This window comes from Medicago sativa, chromosome 1, assembly GCF_051527215.1.
Source record: "Medicago sativa cultivar Bolivia chromosome 1, Bolivia_mono, whole genome shotgun sequence".
NCBI lineage: Eukaryota > Viridiplantae > Streptophyta > Magnoliopsida > Fabales > Fabaceae > Medicago > Medicago sativa.
In genome coordinates, this window is record NC_140749.1 from 89,112,831 (window position 1) to 89,134,094 (window position 21,264).

The window sequence follows — 21,264 nt, forward strand, 5'->3', positions numbered from 1 at the left end:
TGATAGAGTGATAGTTTAGAGATTTAATTGGTTGGTTTATTCTTAAATTATCAGTTAGTTTTGCTCGCATTTGGTTCCTCATAATCTTCTGATTCTTGGATTAATGGGTCAATAACAAATAACAAATAGTAACAAATGACACTAATATTCACACCCAAAACAACAAAACAATTGCATTAACAAAATGCTTCTCCATTAAATTACATCTTCCGAGATTAAATGACTCATGGAGAATAATTATAGGAAACAAGAAGACATACCATGATCCAGCAAACTATGGCCAATAACAAATTGTAAAAAAGTTATGCATGTTACTTAAAACTTTATTGGAAAATTGGAAGACCAAAAAGATTAAAGATTCACCTCATTAAGGGGGGATGATTTAATACATCTCAACCGATTATTATATGAGTAAACTTTGCCTGGTGATAAATTTGTCACGACCATGCTCCCTCTATAATGTAGTCTCATTTTGAAATTCTGGTTTGGTGACCAAAGGCCAACTTCATGCAAATCTCCTTCTTTCCAACATATGTTGACTGTCACACCACCACGCGCTTTTAATCCTTTCACACAACCATTTGCCCATTTATCACGAGGCAACGCAGGAAGTAGGTAGAGGTCCTTTGTTGTGCTCTGAACAAGCATTTCTGCAATTGCTGATGAAAATCTGACAACAAACAATGATGATTTTCTCAGCGAAACTAATTCAAAATTATGAGTACAATTGCCAAGTTTCATCAAATGCAAGATATCTAAGGGAACATATTTCAGCTCAAATTTTCTTATGATGAAAGTGAAACCAACAGGATACGCAAAACGATACCGTTAAAGATGAGACTTACCCAAAGTTTGCATCAATTTGGAAGGGAGGATGTGCCGTGAACAGGTTACTGTAAAGTCCTCCTTCGAAATCTTTTTCACGCTCAGGGTCCACCAAGACAATCAAGTGTTTTATCATGCGATACGCATGCTCACTGTTGTGAAGATGAGCCCACAATGCAGCTTTCCAAGTTGTTGACCACCCAGGACCTTCGTCTCCTGTAACACAATGTAAGAATGACGATTACTGCTGAATTATTTTCTAGTATTAAAGCTGAAGCCTTATGTCGTTCTGGCATAAAAGATTGTACATGAACATGGTAATACTTAATTTGAGAATGCAATATAAATGCTGTGATAGTCTTCTTCTACATTACCAGAGGTATTCACACATACAATAACTTAACTATTCAACACCAACAGACATAGTTCCATTACGCTACAACATATATAACTAAAATAACTATTATGTCATGAAAAAAACAAGTTCAGTGTTTAAAGCTCTCGTAATATACCTCTTTTAATTAGACTATTATCCACAGCTTTACAGAGATCTGGAGTTTTCTCAAGATTTATTGTGTGCCCCGGAAACAAACCAAACAGATGCGAAACATGCCGATGATGTACATCTGGGTCCTGGAAATCTTCAGCCTGTCAAATAAATAAGATGTTAAATTTAACATGGAATTCCTATTCTATTCTACAGTCCAAAAAATTTCATTGAAAATCAGGACAAGATACTATATGACATAAGTTGGACAAATTGACACTTGAGAGATGAAGAGAAGAAAGCACATATTGAATATGATTGCATACCCATTCCATAATGGACCCATCCCTAGCAATTTTTGTAGGAGGAAGCTTAGACTGAGACTCAATTACTCTTTTGATAATAGGATCGTCATGTTTTCCCAAAACCTGTTTTTGACAAACTCGGTGACCAAGATAAAAATAGATAACTAGAAACCAGTATCTAGTATTGGTTTGAGAACTAAGATCAGTTTACCTCAGCAGCAGAAACGACTATAGAGAATACTTCTTTGATGATTGAAATGTCCATGGTTGATGAGTAGCTCACACTAGCTTGCTTTTGATCTGGTGCAATGAACATATGCTCTGGTGAAGTTGACGGGTTAGTTTCCAATAATCCACCAGGGCCTTTGATCAACCAATCCAACAAAAATAATGTACATCCTTCCAACAAAGGATATGCTTTATTTTTTAGAAATTCCTATTATAAAAGAAAAATCAACCATCACTGAGCCAATAACTGGTATGTGTGTGTGAGTAATAGCACAGAGGATAGAACAAATCTAATTTGTGAGTACATTACTATTATTTGCAAATAAAAAAAATGCATATAGTATGATTCATCATAATATATTAGAATTTCATCCCTCAACAGGTTGTAAGCCTTAACTGTTTCATATGTGTAATCTTGAATGCTTGTTGATAACAACAGCAGTAAATAAGTTGACCATTATACCCATAAAATGAAACATGAAGTCAATTATACTATTAATCATCATAGCTAAACAAGGTATTTGTTGGACTAATACCAGTTTGATATCTCATTTTGTAAGGTAAACATAATAACCAAAAATTGCTCAAAGGGGGTTATATTTCCATCATCACTAGTACAACTTATAGTAATGCCATGAAAATTGAAGGTTAATTTGGCATGTATGGAATATTCATCTCTTCGAGGTAAACTTGATAGACCCTCCTTTAGCAATAAAGTTGTTTCTACAAGATTAATTTTGAGATAATGATACAAGGCTCGGATAGTTTATTAAAAAACTTGAACTTACCTTGTCCATTGTATAACTGTAATGCTCCCATAGATGGGTACAAAGCCAAGCTCCACCCATCGGCCATAAAGCCCAAACGGCCTCACCTCGATCAGGGGATGTTTTAGCCCACAAGTCAGAAACTTGATGTGCAACCCAACCATTTGCTTCATAGTTCACCTTCATGCCAGATCAAATGAAATTATGTATAGAATATATAAAATTTATAACATGGTGTTACAAAGTTATGATAGGTACTGACGGATATGAATAATTTATGGGTGGAATATAGTATAATATTTGTAATATAATTCACACTGCTCCGGGGATAACTTCCTGCAGAGTTGGTTTCATGAAGCAGAGAGAAATACAAACTGCTGTAATCCTAATAATAATTGATGGAAACTAACAGAACCTCTAGGAATTAGAGAGCCTAGTCTCTGCCAACCCACCCCAAACATAAACTACCCAATTGCAGTTCCATTCCTATCATTCTTCTATTTGAAACTTACACAATTACACTAAATTGGACCTAATTACTTGGGCTTGCGTCTAACATACACTTGATTAATAAGAGGTTTACTAACCAGTTACTGATATCTGACAAGCATAATTATAAATGATCCTTTTATTACATAGAATGTCAAAACTTATAGGAAAGAGTAAACAAACAAAATACCTTTGCAGTTTTACTACCGGTGACAGACAAAGAGGAAATGTAATCAAATAATGGCTCTTGACACTCATGTAGGTTGCAAGAAAGAGATGGCCAATAATTCATTTGAAGATTTATGTTCAAGTGCTGAGCCCCACTGGATGACAAAAAAAAGAGAGAAATTACAAAATCTCACAGATTCTTTAAGAAATTACTTCTAGTTCTTTATTTCATACTCCTTATCCATATAGAAACTCTAATCCTAATGATCTAGAAACTGTTGAATCAAATTTCTTTACTTTCCTTTTACATATTTATTCATTGCTAGAGAAAGGATGAAAAGAGAAGGGAAAACATACTCCCATGCAGGTGCAACTTTATTGTTCCATATACCCTGTAGGTTTGCCACCTGAGTTCCAGGACGTGAACAAGCAATTAGCAGATATCGACCATATTGAAACAAAAGTTCCACAAAGGAAGGATCTTCATCATTTTGAAACGAATTGACTCTCGATGAAGTTGGAACAGCAGAATCACCTCCCAATTGAGAGATGTTAGTTTGACCAGAAACCAATTTTTCATCCAAAATAGGTTTTCCTAAAACCGTCTTGGAACTTTTAGAGAGTTGCAATGAGACCCGATGAAATAGATTCTGATAGTCATCCAAGTGACGTGCGTAAATATCATCATATGAAAAGCTTTTTGCAGACTTCATTTTACTCAAGGACTCAGAAGTAGGATCCTTCTTAGAGTCTTCAGGATTAGTAAATGGACCATCAAAGGACGAGGAAGCTGTCAGAAGCAAAATAGCCCAATCTGAACCTTCAACTCTAAACTTCTTATCGTCTAAAACATGTATAACACCTTTGTCATTACTAATCTGCAAATCAAGAACTGCACAAAACTGAATTCCTTTTTGTTCGTGACTTGAATTCATTTGTGGCGGGATCCTTTTGCCAGGACAACTTCCTTCCATTATTATCTGATTTTGGCCGCTTACCCGCGAATTGTGATGTAACTCGCTATCCAAAGATACTGTAAATGATAATGAACCCGACTTGCTTGTGGAAAACTTTGTCACTAGCACTTGGTCCGGTTTAGAAGCAAAATGCTCTCTGGTAAATTCTATATCACCTACATTGTACTTTATTTTTGCTGTAGCACTATCCAAATCAAGCTCCTTGTGATAAGATTCTTCCGAATATTTAATATGAGAATCGTCGAACTCTAATTTAATATCGCCAAGAAGTTGGTATACCTTCATAGAAAAAGAAAGAAGTAGTTATGACTATACAAGGTTCCTTATCTCATGCACGAACACATTTTAAGGAGTGGAATGGGACGGGGGAGTAAAACAATACATGAATGAGAACACTAGTAAAATGAAAGCATGTTTTACATCATAGAAAATAGCTACTACTTGGATTGCTCTGTTTATATATCATGTTCCTTGATTTTCAACCGCTAACATTAGTCTAATAAATAGAATAGTTTCTCAGAAATTACAGGAAAGGGTTATATCAATTTGTAGTGTGTTACATACTTCAGAAGGAGCTCCTGACAATTTGACAGCTGCTGTTGTAGCTTCGGGATATTTTTTGTCATCAACAAGTTTTCGGACTTCAGCCAGCACTTCAGGAGCATTTTTGTCGGTGTAGTTGCCAGGTACCCCAGTCCATAGCGTGTCGTCTATGAAAAACAATTGAATCCTCGTGTAAGTATGTTTTAAATGAGAAAGACTCATAGACATATCTAATTGTTTGGCTACGGGCAATGCAGCATGAGCTTGCCTCTGAAATGAAGATAAATATAAATTTGCAAGTATAAATGCCTATAGTACTATGATCCCCTATATGCAAAAATTAAACTTGCAGTACATATTTTTCTCCATAGACCATATTGAATCCAACAAAGATCCTGAACGTACTACAAAATGATTGATGTTAAATTTAGTACACAACACAGCCTTCCCTTCAAATCAAAGTATCTACATGTGATGTATCCCTCAGTTCTTGTCCAAAATAACCATTAACATAGTCCAAAAGAAAATCAAGCAAAAATACCACAGTCTACAATTTCTGCTGCCCTTGTTAATTAAAGTTTCTAGCAACAAAATGCAGTTCACATAGACAGCAGCATTTTATTGTATTATCAATCAAAGTCTACAAGAAGGAACGTTCTAATCGGTCGTTAAACCAATTTAAATCAGAAAGATCATGAACTACACAATGATTGATGGTAAATTAAGTTCACATCCTTGTCTTCCCTTCAGATCAAAGTATCTACGCGTAATGTGACAATCAATGTCCGAAATAATGATTAACATAATAGAGTTAAAACGGAAATCAAGCAATACCGTCAGTTAGAGTTCCTGGCATTAAAATATAGTTCATACAGACAGCATTGTATTAAATCAATCAAAGATAAATAAAATACACTCATTTAAGTCACAAACTCACAATGAATTTGACAACACACACACAAGATAGGAATGAATTTTTTTCTCTTTATTAGCAGAAATTTTCTATTTTTAAATTATTAATGACATTGATTTCACATTTGGATAAAAATAAGCAGCAACTAAACAGAAAATCTTCAAGATTAGAAGTGAAAACAAAAAAAGGTTGATTGATTTACCATTGAGCTGTAGAAGTTCAGTTTGAACACCACCCCAAACCATGGCACCAAGACGACCATTACCAATGGGAATAGCATCAGTCCAATACTTTGCAGGTGCAGAAAAAGTAAGCTTCAAGGGTCTTGAAGGTTGATTATCAGCATTTGGTGAAGTTGGATTCCAGAGGTCTTTCTGTGGAGGGGCACGCACCAGAACCCAATCTTCATCTTCCATTGTAGAGAAAAGAGAGTGAGATGAATCTGGAAGAGAAGAGAGTGAATAATGAATGAGTCGGTGAACAAGGTAACGTGATAGTTGTGTACTAGTTTGTTTGTAGAAGTAGGTGGTTTTAGCTTGAATTGGAGGCACAAAAACATTTATGTTGTGAGGGCCCCGCATTGTCCTCATTTACCTCACGGAACGGACATAGTACACGATTAAGAAAAAGAGGTCTAGATTTTATCGTATAAATCTTCAGTCATTCACGTGGAACACTGTCATTTTCATTAAGGCCTCAATTTCAAGATACATTTTAATATATAAAATTAACATGCATAAAAAGTGTTTCAGTTACTATATGTTTTTTTGTTCACATCTCTCAAAAGATAAAAATGACGATTTATCTTCTACTTACCAGTAATATTCTTATGACAGAAAATTCACAGCTAGTTTTGTAGACCAATATTCATTGCCAGAATAACTTGAGAGAGAGACTCTTCTTTACTAGCTACCATTTTTCTTTACTTTGCACACAAGCTGTTTGATAAAATGTTTACTTCATATATCACTAAATTCTCACCAATATTTTGGGTCAAAAAGTATGAAGCAATTGGTATGAACCTAGGAGTCAGGTTTGATTTATTATTGGTGTGGCAAAATAACTAAGGTGTTTTATTCATGATGGATACCATACAATTTGTTAAGCCTTTCCCTCATATATGATCAATGCATAATGATATCTTTTCCAGATCTTTCAGGTATGTGTCTTGAAAGTTAAAAGTGTTGGTGCCAATGAAGAGAAGCAATACCCAGACACCAAAACTATTGTGGAACCAACATATGGTTCATCTGGTAAGTAAATTATGTTTTAGTTCCAAAGAAAATAATGGAATGTTTGTTTGAATTAAGTATTTTTACATTAAGGTTATAGTTTCTTGATTTCACATTAACGTTGGATTCTTCTTAAAAGTATTTTTCATTTCAATTTTCATTATGTTAAATGATGGTAATCTCTGCTGTGTTGAAAGCTTAGTTTTTCTGGAAATAAGGATGGATGCTTTTGTGATTGTGGAAGAGTACTATACTATAGCTTTATAAGAGTCTCAGGCATACAATTGATTATAACTCGAAGTTAGAATTTGAAACTTTTACCTCCCGTATTGATTCTTTTATTGAATATTGGAAACCTTTTCAATTTAAAGGAAAAAAAAAATGTAGTATATTGGAAACCAATCAGGTGCTCTCCAGTATTTGTTTTAGCTGAAAAAAAGTTATTTTATATTATTAAAAAGAAGTATAAAAACCACAGAGATAAACATAATCCTAAATATGATGACTTGTTATAGAGAAGACAACCATAATAGAGAATGACACCAAATTAGAACACATCTTACTTATGATTTTGATACTATCCACTACCAACTTAAAATCAAATTAAAAAATTACATGATCCATTTCTGAGTCCCTCCCTCATTTCAAAGCAAATAGGAAAGTTCAAGCATTTCCTTCATGAACCCAGTAGGAGTGTCTGGTGTCAGTTTGTCAATGCTTGAACAAGATGCCCTGAACTGTCCCTGGAGCACCTTCTATCCCATGGTAAGGGTTATCAAACTATGAGTTTTCTATTTTTGGATTGAAAAGCATGCGTAATTTTAAAAACTTAGGCGCGGTTTGTGCAATTTTACAGATAAATGAGCATTTGGGGCATGCTGTAATTATGGGATATATATCTCAAGCAGCTATTCATTTCTCCTATTACTTTTGCTTGCATTAGAGCTTGAGAGTTCGATAACAAATAACAAAATGACACTAATATTCACACCCCAAACGACACTAAATGCATTAACAAAATGCTTCTCCATTAAATTACATCTTCCGAGGCTAAATGACTCATGAAGAATGATCATTCGAAACAACCAGACATATCATGTTCCAGCAAACTATGTCCAATAACAAATTGTAAAATTGAATGCATGTTCCTTAAGATTTTACTGGAAAATTGGAAGACAATTTTTTTTAGGGATTAACTTCGCTTAAGGAGTATGTCTTAACACACTTCAACCAATTATTATATGAGTAAACTTTCCCTGGTGATAAATTCGCCATGACCTTGTTCCCTCCATAATGTAGTCTCATTCTAGAAGCCTGGTTTTTTGCCCAGAGCCCAACTTCATGCAGATCACCGTCTTTCCAACAGATGTTGACTGTCACCCTGCCACGTGCTTTTAAGCCTTTCACACAACCATTTGGCCATTTGTTGCGAGGTAACGCAGGAAGTAAGTAGAGGTCCTTTGTTGTGCTTTGAACAAGCATCTCTGCAATTGCTGCTGAAAAACTGACAGAAATAATGATGATTTTCTCAGTCAATGTAATTCAAAACTATGAGTACAATGACCTAGTTTCAACACAGACTAGATTTCTAAGGGTATGTTTGAGAGATGGGTTTTAGAGGGGAGAACTTTGGATAAGACTATTTTGGTATATGTTTGAGATTTAAAAAAAATGAAAGAATAACATGAGAATGGATCATATTATATTTCAATGACATTTAATTCATTTTTAGAAATATTTTACAGTGTCCTCAATTTTTTTGTTTTTATTTTTTAAAGTCCTGCCCTCCAAAACCCTCCATTCTAGTAGTATTAGATAATATGGGTCTTTTATTATAATTGGAAAAAGGGTAGTATAGTCTATTTCCGCACGCATCCGAACATACCCTAAGGGAGTTATATTTTAGCTCAAGTTTTCAGATAATGAAAATGAAACTAACAAAATAGACAAACATAACAGTTAAACATGGAGCATACCCAAAGTTTGCATCAATTTGGAAAGGAGGATGTGCTGTGAACAGGTTATTGTAAAGTCCTCCTCCTTCGAGTGCCACTCCACGACTAGGGTTCACCGGGATAATCAAGGATTTTATCATGCGATATGCATGCTCACTGTTATGAAGATGAGCCCATAATGCAGTTTTCCAAGTTGTTGACCACCCGGTACCTTCGTCTCCTGTAACAGTGCAAGAATGGCAATTACTGTTGAGTTATATTATTTTTAGTATTAAAGCTAAAAAAAATACAACCTTATGTCATTCTGGAATACAAGTTTGAACATGAAGAGGGTAATTTCTAATTCGATAATGTAATATATTTGTTATGGTTTCTACATCGCAAGAAGTTTTAATGAACACAATCACTTAACTATTTAAAATCAACAGACACAGTACTATGACACTGCAGCTTATATACCTAAATAACTACTATGTTAGGAATGATAATAATTTAAAGCTCTCATAACAGACCTCTTTTAATCAGACTATAATCCACAGCTTTACAGAGATCTGGATTTTTCTCAAGAGTTATTGTGTGCCCCGGAAACAAGCGAAACAGATGTGAAACATGTCGATGATGTACATCTGGGTCTTGGAAATCTTCAGCCTGTTAAATAAATAAGTTGTTAAATTTAACATGGAATTGTTAGTCTCCTGTCCAAATTTTTCATTGAAAATCAGAACGAGATATTAGATTACATAAGTTAGAGAAATTGACACTTGAGAGATGAAGAGAAGCAAAGAACATAGAATATAATTGCATACCCATTCCATAATGGACCCATCCCTGGCAATTTTTATAGGAGGAAGCTTAGACTGAGACTCAATTACTCTTTTGATAATAGCATCGTCATGTCTTCCCAAAATCTGTTTTTGACAGATTCAGTGACCAAAATAAAATTAGGATAACTAGAAACTAATGTCTAGTATTTGTTTGAGAATTAAGATCAGTTTACCTCAGCAGCAGAAATGACTATAGAGAAAACTTCTTTTATGATTGAAATGTCCATGGTTGATGAGTAGCTCACACTAGCTTGCTTTTGATCTGGTGCAATGAACATGTGCTCTGGTGAAGTTGATGGGTTAGTTTCCAATAATCCACCAGGGCCTTTGATCAACCAATCCAACAAAAATAATGTACATCCTTCCAACAAAGGATATGCTTTATTTTTTAGAAATTCCTAATAAAAGACAAAAATCAACCATTACTTACACAATATCTGGTATGTGTGTGTGTGTGTGTGTGTGTAAAAGCTCTGCGGATAAAGCAAGTCTAATTTAAGAAAACAGGACTCTTATTTGCACATAAAATAACACATACATGTATCATTCCAGTATATTAGATCCCCCCCCATTCATCATAGCTAAACATGGTATTTGTTGGACTAAAACTAGTTTGAAATCTCATTGTGTAAATAAAACATAATATCAAAAAGAGTATTAAAATACACTACCCTCCCCTAAGCAATTGTGATATTACACTCCCTCCCTTCTTTTTAAAATATAACAGTTTGGGAAAATCTATACTTGTTAGATCCCCTTCAGTAATAGAACTGCTTTTAAAAGATTAATTTTGAGTCAATGATATTAAGGCTTTGGTATTTTATTAACAAAACCAGAACTTACCGTGTCCAAGGTATAAGTGTAATGCTCCCATAGATGGGTACAAATCCAAGCTCCACCCATTGGCCATACAGCCCAAACAGGATCTTTTCGATCTGGGGATGTTTTAGCCCATAAGTCGGAAATTTGATGTGCAACCCAACCATTTGCTTCGTAGTTTACCTGCATATTACATCACATGAAATTCTGTATAGAATATATATAAAAATTCACAACATGTTGGCCAGATGCCATGTGGCTGGCAAAATGCGACATTATTTTTCTTTTGCTAGCTGATAAGCATACCTATAAAGTATAAACGATCCATTTCTTACGTAGAATGTCATGATTTATATGAAAAAAAAGTAAACACAGAAAATACCTTTGCAGTTTTACTACCATTGACTGACAAAGAGGAAATGTAATCAAATAGTGGCTCTTGACACTTATGTAGGTTGCATGAAAGGGATGGCCAATAATTCATTTGAAGATTTATGTTCAAGTGCTGAGCCCCACTGGATTACAAAAAAAGAGAGAAATTATAAAATCTCATGAATTCTTTAAGAAATTATTTCTAGGTGCTTATTTGATACTCCTTATCCATATAGAAACTCTAAGCTACCTTATAATCTAGAAACTATAAAACCCAATTTCTTTACTTTCCATTTACATATTTATTTATTGCTAGAGGAGGGATGAAAAGTGAAGGGAAAACATACTCCCATTCTGGCGAAACATCTTTGTTCCATATACCCTGTAGGTTTGCCACCTGAGTTCCAGGACGCGAACAAGCAATTAATAAATATCGACCAAATTGAAACAAAAGCTCCACAAAGGAAGGATCTTCATCATTTTGAAATGATTTGATTCTTGATGAAGTTGGAATAGCATCATCGCCTCCAATTTGTGAGATGTTAGATTGACAGGAAACCGATTTTTTTTCATCTGAAATGGGTTTTCCTAAAACGGTTTTGGAACTTTTAGAGAGTTGCAATGAAACCCGATGAAATAGATTTTGATAGTCATCCAAATGACGGGCGTAAATATCATCATATGAAAAGCTTTTCACAGAGTTCATTTTACTCAGAGTCTTCAGGATTAGTAAATGGACCATCAAAAGATGAAGAAGCTGTCAGAAGCAAAATAGCCCAATCTGAACCTTCAACTCTAAGCTTCTTATCATCCAAAACATGTATAACCCCTTTCTCAGTACAAATCTGCATATCAAGAACTGCAGAAAACTGAATTCCTTTTGGTTTGTCACTTGAATTATCTGTTGGCGGGAGCCTTTTGCCACAACAACTTCCTTCCATTATTATCTGATTTTGGCCGCTTACCCACAAATTGTGATGTAATTGGCTATCCATAGATACTGTAAACAATAATGACCCCGACTTGCTTGTGGAAATCTTTGTCACTAGCACTTGGTCCGGATTAGAAGCGAAATGCTCTCTGGTAAATTCTACATCACCCACATTGTATTTTACTTGCTTTTGCAAGATCCAAATCAAGCTCCCTGTGATAAGACTCTTTTGAATATTTAAGATGAGAATCATCAAATTCTAAATTAATATCACCGATAAGTTGGTATACCTTCATTTAAATAAAAAAAAACGTTAGTGATGTCTTCCCACATTGTAACTGTACAATCCATAAATAAGAAAATAAGAATACGAGTTGAATGAAATAGTGTGATTGATATTGTAGAAAAATAGCAACTACTAGGATTCTTCTGTTTATATATCACAGTCTAATAAATTACAGTTCCTCGAAAATTGCAGGAAGGGTTATATCAATTTGTAGTGTGTTACATACATCAGGAGGACCTCCTGTCAATTTGACAGCTGCTGTTGTAGCTTCAGAATATTTTCTGTCATCAACAAGTTTTCGCACTTCAGCCAGTGCTTCAGGAGCATTTGTGTCGGTGTAGTTGCCAGGTATTCCAGTCCAAAGTGTGTCCTCTATTAAAAAAAAAAAAAAAGCAAATCCTCATGTTAGCATGCTTTTTAAAGAAGATTCAGACATATCTGATTGGTTTTGCTATGGACAATGCAGCATGGCCTTATCCCTGATATCTATTGTACTATTATCCCTCTTATGCAAAAAATTAAACTTCTTGGGCAGAATTTTCTCCACAGACCCCATTGAATCCAACAAAGATCACGAAGGAACTACAACATAATTGATGGTAAATTAAGTACACAACACTGTCTTCTCTTCACATCAAAGTATTTACGAGTGTTACTCATTGTCCCAAATAACCATTAACATAACATTGCGCCAAAGAAAATCAAGCAATACCAGTCTACTATTTCCGATACCCTTGTTAATTAAAGTTTCTAGCAACAAAATGCAGTTAATATAGACAGCAACATTGTATTGTATCAACCAAAGACTACAAGAAGAAAGCTTCTATAAGCAAGAAGTGGTTGATTGATTTACCATTGAGCTGTAGTTTTTCTGATGGTACACAACCCCAAATCATGGCCCCAAGACGGCCATTTCCGATGGGGATGGCATCGACCCAGTACTCTGCAGGCTCAGAAAAAGTAACCTTCAATGGCCTTGGAGGTTCATCATCAGCATTTCGTAAACTTGGCTTCCACAAGTCCTTCTGTGGAGGGCCATGCACCATAACCCATTCTCCATCTTCCATTGCAGAAAAGAAAATGATAGTGAGATGAATTGGGAAGCAATAGAATGGTGTAACAGAAAAAATAATCAAAGTGATGGTTGTCACTCTTAGATTTTTCAAGCTCAATTAGGTGATTTTAGCTTGAAATGGACCACATTGTCCACATTACCTTCCGGACCAGATAATACTGAAGTGTCTATTGAGTTGATGTCATCATGCCGTAAAAGAGGTTTGCTAAAATAACAAGGAAACGTATCTCTTAAGAAACAATTTCCTTAGAAGTTACATGAAGAAGTATATCTTTATTTCTAACATGATTTTTGTGTGGAATTTAATCAATTTATGAGTTTTTTTTTTCTTTCTTTCTATTTCATATCAATGACAAGATAAGATGAGATAATGACAAATCTAGTGATAATGATAAATCTAGTGACAAAATTTGTAATTATAGTAATAAAGATAAGATTTTTTAACTGAGTTTATATAAACATGAGAATGATGCAACATGATAATGTTATAATCAAACTTAACATTCAACGTCTATATAAACACTTTTTAACTTAGTTTGATTATAACATGATAATGATGCAAATATTTTATGATTCAAAGGCGCAATTTATTACAAAAATATAATTTAAAAGACTAACTTGTTATAAATATCTAACTGAAATCATCTTTTGTTTATGTGACATTAGTTGTGTTGTGGCTGACTAGGAGGATTTATGCAATTCTCACTTTCTCATTTCTTCTCAAAATTAGAGGATTCTATTTTTTATCTTATTCCTCTTAATTCTTCTTATCTTCTTTTAATTTCGTCTCCAAAACCAAAAATTGTTACATACGGCCACACTGTTGCTGGTGTGAGATTTGCAAATACTTGAATCCCTTCTCGTATAGCTGAAGCAGTTCTGTCTCTAGCTTAAAATGTTTCTTGTATTTATCCCATTTATAGCTTTATAGATTAAACAAAACGATTTATATAAATCACAGAGAGAGGGAAAAAAAAAGTAACAAAATATGAAATTGATAAGGTAAGCACCCGCCAATGAAACCAAGAAGAACGTCATCAGATTGCTTAGCAGCAATAGAAAGGGTATCAACATACATGTAGAGGGACTCTAGTGGCTTCAAGTGCAGCTCCACCCAATAGCTTCTTTGGGAATTGCAGTAGCCACAACAAGTCCAAACTAATTCCACCTAAGAAAAGTTCATTCGACGGAAATGGCTAACTTGACTAACAAGTTTAAGTTTGAGCACTAAAACGGAACAAAATATATTTATGGGAACAAAGTGAAACCACAAAATAAATTAAGAGATCCGTGTAATTTAACCCTTTTAATATAGTAAAATCAAATACATATAACTTTCTTTTGTTTGGACTTCGGCTCCCATTATTATATCCCAAAAACAAATCAAATACATACAACTTCAAAAATTGATGGTGATGCTCTCAATGGTCTTGTTAAGAGGTGTTTATCAAAAGTCCTTTGCAAACATATGCATCGTTGATCGACGATCGTTGTGATCTTAGAGTGCGCGTATTTGCTATATTCATAGAGAAATCAACTCTTGTACGGATGACCTTTATAATATTGGCTGCTCTCAAGCTACTCGTCTGGTGATTTATGACCATCCCAGACTTCAAGTGGGGCGCTCTTTTCATTGTGATATTATGGGAGTTGCTACTCTCTAAACTCGTTTCGTTTTTATGCAGTTTTCTTTTCTGAGCTTCAGCTCCTTATAAGGATGTTTTTCTCCCAGCATAAATTCACAATTCAATTCAAATTCAAGTGTTTGAAGTTTTTTATAGGGAAAATGCATACGTAGAATTTCAAGTATTTAAAGAATTTGGAATAGCTGTTGATAAATTCCACTTAGCACTAGGTCAAATATACATAAATTAGTTCTAATTCTCATTCCTCCTTTATTTTAGTTTGGCCAACAGTTAGGTATTAGATTTGTTCCTTGGAGCCTAGGCCCCTCAAACCCACAAAAAGAAAACACTGATTCTGATTTAAACTGCATATATATAGTGCTCTTATAAAATTTAAAAAAAAAAAAAAAAAAAACTGTATATTGTACTGCCGTCGAGTCATTTCTTATCGTTGGATTAAAAGCAGACAATCCATTTTTAAAACATATTTTACTCTTTTTATTAAATAAAAAGTACGTGTTCAAAATTTAAACCATCAATCTTGATTAGAAAGCTAGGAATGAGCTGATTGTGGGAATGCATGTACTCTAATAAAGTATATTACACTTGATCAGATGAGTAAGTATATATAGTATACGTCCAGTAAAGAAAAAGTACTTATAATATGTTATATACATGATAAATAAAACATTTATTTCACTAATACAGTACCAATAGCTTGCATACTACTAGTTAAAACCTAAACCATAGTATCATACACACTATAACATTAACCTTGCCTTTCTCGTCGCACAGCTTCCTTCAATATAATCCACAAACTTTCCCCCTCCTTTTGTGGTTGATTTAATTTGAAAGGAGGTGTTTCATATAGTTATTCACATTCAGGGTAATTTTCCATGAATTAGAGGCAAATCAACTTCATCACACCACTCAATACATCTAGTTTCAAAATGACTCCCTTTTGCTTGGTCAGGCAGGTAACTAACCCAAAATTCTCCCCCTATCCTCCACTTCAACACACTCCCTTCCATCTCTTTACTTAACCTCCACCCTACTTCTTCTCCATATTCATCCCCTGCTATTACAACCGACCCGCTCTTACTAAATGGTCTATTTGCCCCGACATATCGCCCCCTCAACCCATGAATTGGGTCATCACCCGTAGGCTTCCACGAGCCCACTTCTTGGCCCGTCATATTATCATGCAAAACAACATCAAATATAGCTGCATTCCCCTCCGCGTCTTGATCCATTCTCCAACTCTTTGTTCTCATTCTCCTCGAAGATTTTGCTGAAGCTTTCACCTTTGAAATATCTGATTTCTCGAAATTACCATTGACAACCTTCTCAATTTCCACTTCTCTTTCATTATTCTCTGTGGACCGACCCAAACTCAAGCCTGCCACATAACTAGCTCCAATTTCCGGGCCCACCCAAACCCGAGCCCGGGAAGGAAAATGTTTCTCGTCAACAAAATCCACATCATCACCATGTTTAAAACCTAATCTCGCCACATGGAGACGTATATTATCAACACGTGTATTAATCTGAATGAATCCATCATAAAATCCAACTGTATATTCCAACTGCACGTGTGCTTCCAATTGGTGGTGAGTTAGACCGTACCTGATTATTGACTCCTTAGCATCAATACCTTGAAATTTACCATTTTGCCCATAGTTTCGCGCCAGTTTCATAGTCATAACTGGCGCGTAGCCTTTCAGAATCCAAAAACCTTGAGACTCCGTGGCGTAAGAGAATTTCGGATTCGAAGGCACGAGTGTTTGTAATCCTACACCCAATTCTCTTATAATGCACCATTTTGCTATTATGTACCCAAGGGTGCGCATGAAACAGAGTTCAGTGTCTACACCTACGGTAATAAAGAAGGTTCTTAGCACCGAAGCTAGTTTCTTCGACAACGCAGTTTCGAGAACCGGAGCAAGTAACGAGTGGAAATAGAGTGAACCTGCCTCGCTAGGCGCGTCGCAAGCGCATAGCCAAAAGAGACGAATGGTGAAAACAAGGTTGAAGAAAATGGAGAGGGATTCTGGTGTGTGCGAGTCTATGATCCATGCTATGGGCTCTGGTTTGAGTTTTTGAAGCTGGGATCTAGGGCAAGTGCTATCGTGTGCTGTGGGTGAGTTGGATATGATTTCTTGGAGGAGTTGGAGTAGGAGTGGGAGGAAATTAGGGTTTTCTGAAGAGAGTGTGCATTTCTCAGAGATCCAAAGAGGTTTTTGAGTGTTGAATGGATGGAAGCCTTGTAAGAATACCATGAAGGTTACTAATGCTTCTGAGTCTGGCCCAGAAGTTCGCTCTGCTTTGAGATAAATAGAACGAGTTGAATCGATCTGTCCATCTCTAGCAAGTTCGAACTTTTGTGGTGAGTCAGACTCATTCCACTCTACTGAGTTGGGGAGTTCAAATATCCATGACCAAATATCCATATTGATATTGTATGGTGTGTTAACGTTTTAGACTTTTAGGGGTGTTGGAATATGGATTGAAAGAGGATTGAGTTAATGGGGTTAGTTTTAAGGAGAGAATGAATGATAATGTGATTGCCAACATGGAAGGATTTTGAAGCCACGAAGAGAAGAGGAACGGGTGGTTGTAATAAGGTTTTTCTGTCTTATTGAGTTTTTGTACTTGTTAGATGTATAATTGAAAGGAAATTGTTGTCGTATTCGTGTACACAGATTTAGTTATTGTTTCGGTTAGTTTATGGGGTCTGGCGCATTACACGTATATTCATGTACGCAGTGATTTGTAGTAACTGAAATGAATCACAAAAAAGATTTTTATTTTGAAGAATCACAAAAAAGATAGATAGATACATCAAACAAAAAAAAATAATCCGTCTCTTGAGAAAATATTTACCTTTGATCGTTACATGGTCTAGTACTTTTTTTTTTTGAAGAGTGGTCTATACTCTATAGTACTATAGTACTTGGTTGTAATTGATTGTATTTTTTTTAGGGGTTTTAAATTGATAGTGCGTGTTTGTCATACCGGTGAAAATGAAAAAACCACGTTTTGGCTAAAGCTCCAATTTGGAGTTTCTGCTTTTTCACGTTTTTTGTGCATTGGGTAGCGTGAATTGTGCATTGGGAAGTGGTTTCTAGCTTCCAAAAGTCATACCAAACACACATTAAGATGAATATAAGTTTATGAATGTCAAAATCATAACTTTTACTATTTTTGAGTAAGTTTTTATAAAAACCATTTTTAGAAATAAAAATAAAAAATCATTTTTTTAAATCTATAACAAAACGAGCTTTGACGGTTGATATTTATTTCTTTAATTATTATTTAAGTTTTCCAGCAACATAAATATAATAAGATACTTACAAACTGAAATAATTTTATATAAGGTATTACTGATTTATAGATATATCTCTAATATAGCTTGTAATGTGTGGATTGGTTTTTTCATAGAAAAATAGAGTAAAATAAGAAGATCCAGATTCCAGTTGCAGCGTTGATCAGATAACAGGTAATTATATGTGTACTTGCTAGCTTGATATTGTGATTATGTTATGGATGTCACCCACTGGTTTGTGGTTTAGAATCTTTAGATCGATTGAATAATGTGGCACTGTTGAGTGTGGACAAAGAAATATATTCATTTTCTCAAACATTTATAGTTTTCTTTAAAAAATGACATATGTAGTCATTTTCTTTTCAATCCGGACAAAATTTGAAATCTTTGCATGGTTCACTCAATCCAAAAAAAAAAGTATAGCCTGCATGGTTCACCACAAAAAAATAGAGTGATAACTTGCTATTGTACTAACGATAAGCGGAAGGGAACAAAATTTATTTTTGTGATAAAGGAACAAGAAAGACCCACACAAGGACTTCTAATAATTATGGTTGATCATCCTTAAAAAAAAAGGTTAAATATGTTTTTATCCCTATAAATATGTCAACTTTTTGTTTTAGTCCCTCTATAAATTTTCTTTAATTTTTAGTCCCTCAAAAATTTTCCATCTTCACTTTTGGTCCCCCTTTAAAGTAAACACATATGTAGAAATCATATTTTTGAATAAAATTTTGCAAAAAAAATCATAATATTATAAGAATCTCTCCAAAAAAAAATTAGAATTTTTTAACAACACATGAATGTAATATAAATTTTTATATTTTTTACGATTAAAAATTCATATTTAATTTGTGTTTTGTTAAAAAATTATAATTTTTTTTGGGAATTTTTTTAAAATATTCTACACATTTCTGCACAGTTTCATTAAAAAATACAAAAGTTTACTTAAAAATAGGGACCAAAAGTAGTGATTGAAAATTTTATAGGGACTAAAAGTTGAAGGAAAATTTTAGAGAGACTAATACGAATATTAAGTATATTTATAGGGATTAAAAACATATTTAACCCAAAAAAAATATATGGCTGACCCAACATATATATTTAGCCTTGATTTAAGCGAACATATTCATTAATTAGAGATGTTTTTTAAGCTTAATTGTGTTTAATAAAAATTGAGAAACAGATAAACTATTATCAATTAAAATGACACTTATGATTATTTGAATCATAAATGTGTAGGGGTTAATATGAAAATTTTGAAAAATATGGAGACCAATTTGTATAATTTGAAAAAAAAAATTATATGAAGAGAGAAATTTGAAATTTTTAGCTCTTATATGTCATTTGAAATTCTCTAAAATTAACTTGGACAAAATACTTTATAAGTTGACATCATTTTGATAATTCTCCAAATTAATCATCCAAACTCAGAATTTATCTAAAAGGATTTGAATTCACTCAAAAATTACATTACTTCAAAATATTTTTTTATTCAAACACACACCAAAACTTTGGACTATTTTTTTATCTGCAGATAATTTTCTAAATAATACATTCAAAAAAATAATACTTTGTTTCAATGAAGCTTTAGTTTTGTTGGCGAATCATTTTTAATATTTGATTGTAAGTTGTAATTTTTCTTGTATATTGGTTATGGTGTTATGAACAATGAATATCAATGTAATTTAACTGCATGCAAACACACCCTTGATGCTTTGTTTTATCAATAATAGGTTTAAACACTTTTTTTGGTCTCTTATCATTATTTTGGGGTTGTCCATTATTAAAAAAAAAATGCTCTGATAGGTCATTTAATTTGTTTAACTGCTACCACAATAGTCATTTCCATGCGAATTCGTTGTTCTGAAGTACGAGATTCATGCAAATTTGTGTTGGATCCACCCTTTGCATCATTGTTCAACGATTTCATAAAGAAAACTGACGAGAAACCTTGTAAATTTGACATGTTATCTCAGATGGGAAAGAAGATTGGTTGCAATCTCTAAATTGGGAAAAATTGGCTCCAATGAACCCTAATTTTGATTTGTAAGGGAATTTGTAAAGTCAGAAGAAGGTGATGTTGACATACATTCCACGTATATTGCAGTTAACGTCATTAGTTTTTCATGGATTGAAAGGAATGGTGTGGTACCAATTAAACAAATTAAAGGACCTACCTCGATATTATTATTTTTTAAATAAGGGACCAATATTAACCCAAAATAAAATATAAGGGATCAAAAAGATGTTTAAGCCTTAATAATATGACTTCGACTGTTTAAAAAAAAAAATCAATATGACAAAGTTCTTAAATATATTTGAACATTTGTTTTTACTGTATAAAATCAATCTGACTCAAACTAATCAGTTGTTTTTCGATTTGCTTTGATTTAATGTTTATACTAAACATATAAGTTCAAACTAAACCAACTCGTAAGTTTTTGGTTAATTTGAACATCATATACACTCAAAATCAAACAAATTGACTCGTGTACACCCCTATATCCAAAACATATTTGAATTCGGTCTCTTAGATCTACATCATTGTACAAGCAACAAAAGTGAAAAATGTTTTTGCAAAACTAAAGAAACGCAAAAAACAAACAAAAACATATTTACAAAGATTAAAATCCAATGACATATTTTTATAGAAAACTAAAAATAAAAAGTGATACATGTAGTTTTGGTACAAAATGCACTGCGAAAACACATTTAAACCAAAATATAACTTAAATATAGTATATATTTTTTAACATACAGTTTTACATGTAATAAATGGGTAAATTTATTTATTAAAGAAAATAATTGCACTATATAAATCATGTGATCTTAAGAAGAAAAAACAGTGTGAGATTCTAGTGAGAGAGTAAATGGAACCAGTTCGGTCTTCTTCTCTACTAGCTTTCTCTTTCTTTCTTCAAGGTATATTTCTACCATTTTGTTTCTAATTCTTGCATTCTTATTATCAAGATCACCAACTCGTAACTTTTTCACATAGTTTAGTGTACGTAAGTGATTACATATGATCATTAGATATTGTTTTTGTTTCTTTTTTATTTTATAGCCTTTCTTTTCGATTATGCTAATATTGCATTGCTTGAGTTTATGTTTCTGA

General features: G+C 33.8%; 2 protein-coding genes and 1 pseudogene across 5 annotated transcripts; all 3 read right to left on the reverse strand.

The window, feature by feature from the left end:
* Nucleotides 1-147: 147 nt before the first annotated feature.
* On the reverse strand, nt 148-6,765 carry FUC95A (1,2-alpha-L-fucosidase). Of its 3 annotated transcripts, XM_085740378.1 has the most exons (11): nt 6,519-6,765; nt 5,905-6,144; nt 4,811-4,956; nt 3,627-4,525; nt 3,292-3,424; nt 2,634-2,792; nt 1,829-2,053; nt 1,639-1,740; nt 1,338-1,473; nt 846-1,041; nt 148-670 (listed from the first exon to the last, which is right to left on the reverse strand). In XM_085740378.1, the coding sequence occupies exons 2-11, from the start codon at nt 6,116-6,118 to the stop codon at nt 352-354; spliced, it is 2,529 nt and encodes an 842-aa protein (XP_085596504.1). In that variant the 5' UTR covers nt 6,119-6,144; nt 6,519-6,765; the 3' UTR covers nt 148-351. The 3 variants fall into 3 exon arrangements, with proteins under 3 accessions (XP_085596504.1, XP_085596502.1, XP_085596503.1); XM_085740376.1 differs by lacking the exon at nt 6,519-6,765 and having other exon boundaries at nt 5,905-6,194; XM_085740377.1 differs by lacking the exons at nt 1,639-1,740; nt 6,519-6,765 and having other exon boundaries at nt 5,905-6,194.
* Nucleotides 6,766-7,957: 1,192 nt separating this feature from the next.
* On the reverse strand, nt 7,958-12,131 carry LOC146958862 (alpha-L-fucosidase 2-like; annotated as a pseudogene). The gene is made up of 8 exons (XR_015025023.1): nt 11,252-12,131; nt 10,915-11,047; nt 10,557-10,715; nt 9,887-10,111; nt 9,696-9,797; nt 9,402-9,537; nt 8,911-9,109; nt 7,958-8,438 (listed from the first exon to the last, which is right to left on the reverse strand). The product of XR_015025023.1 is annotated as an alpha-L-fucosidase 2-like (transcript).
* Nucleotides 12,132-15,340: 3,209 nt separating this feature from the next.
* Nucleotides 15,341-17,455, reverse strand: LOC146958863 (uncharacterized). The gene has a single exon (XM_085740381.1). It carries the CDS (start codon nt 17,269-17,271, stop codon nt 15,703-15,705), a length of 1,569 nt encoding a protein of 522 aa, XP_085596507.1. The 5' UTR covers nt 17,272-17,455; the 3' UTR covers nt 15,341-15,702.
* Nucleotides 17,456-21,264: the final 3,809 nt, after the last annotated feature.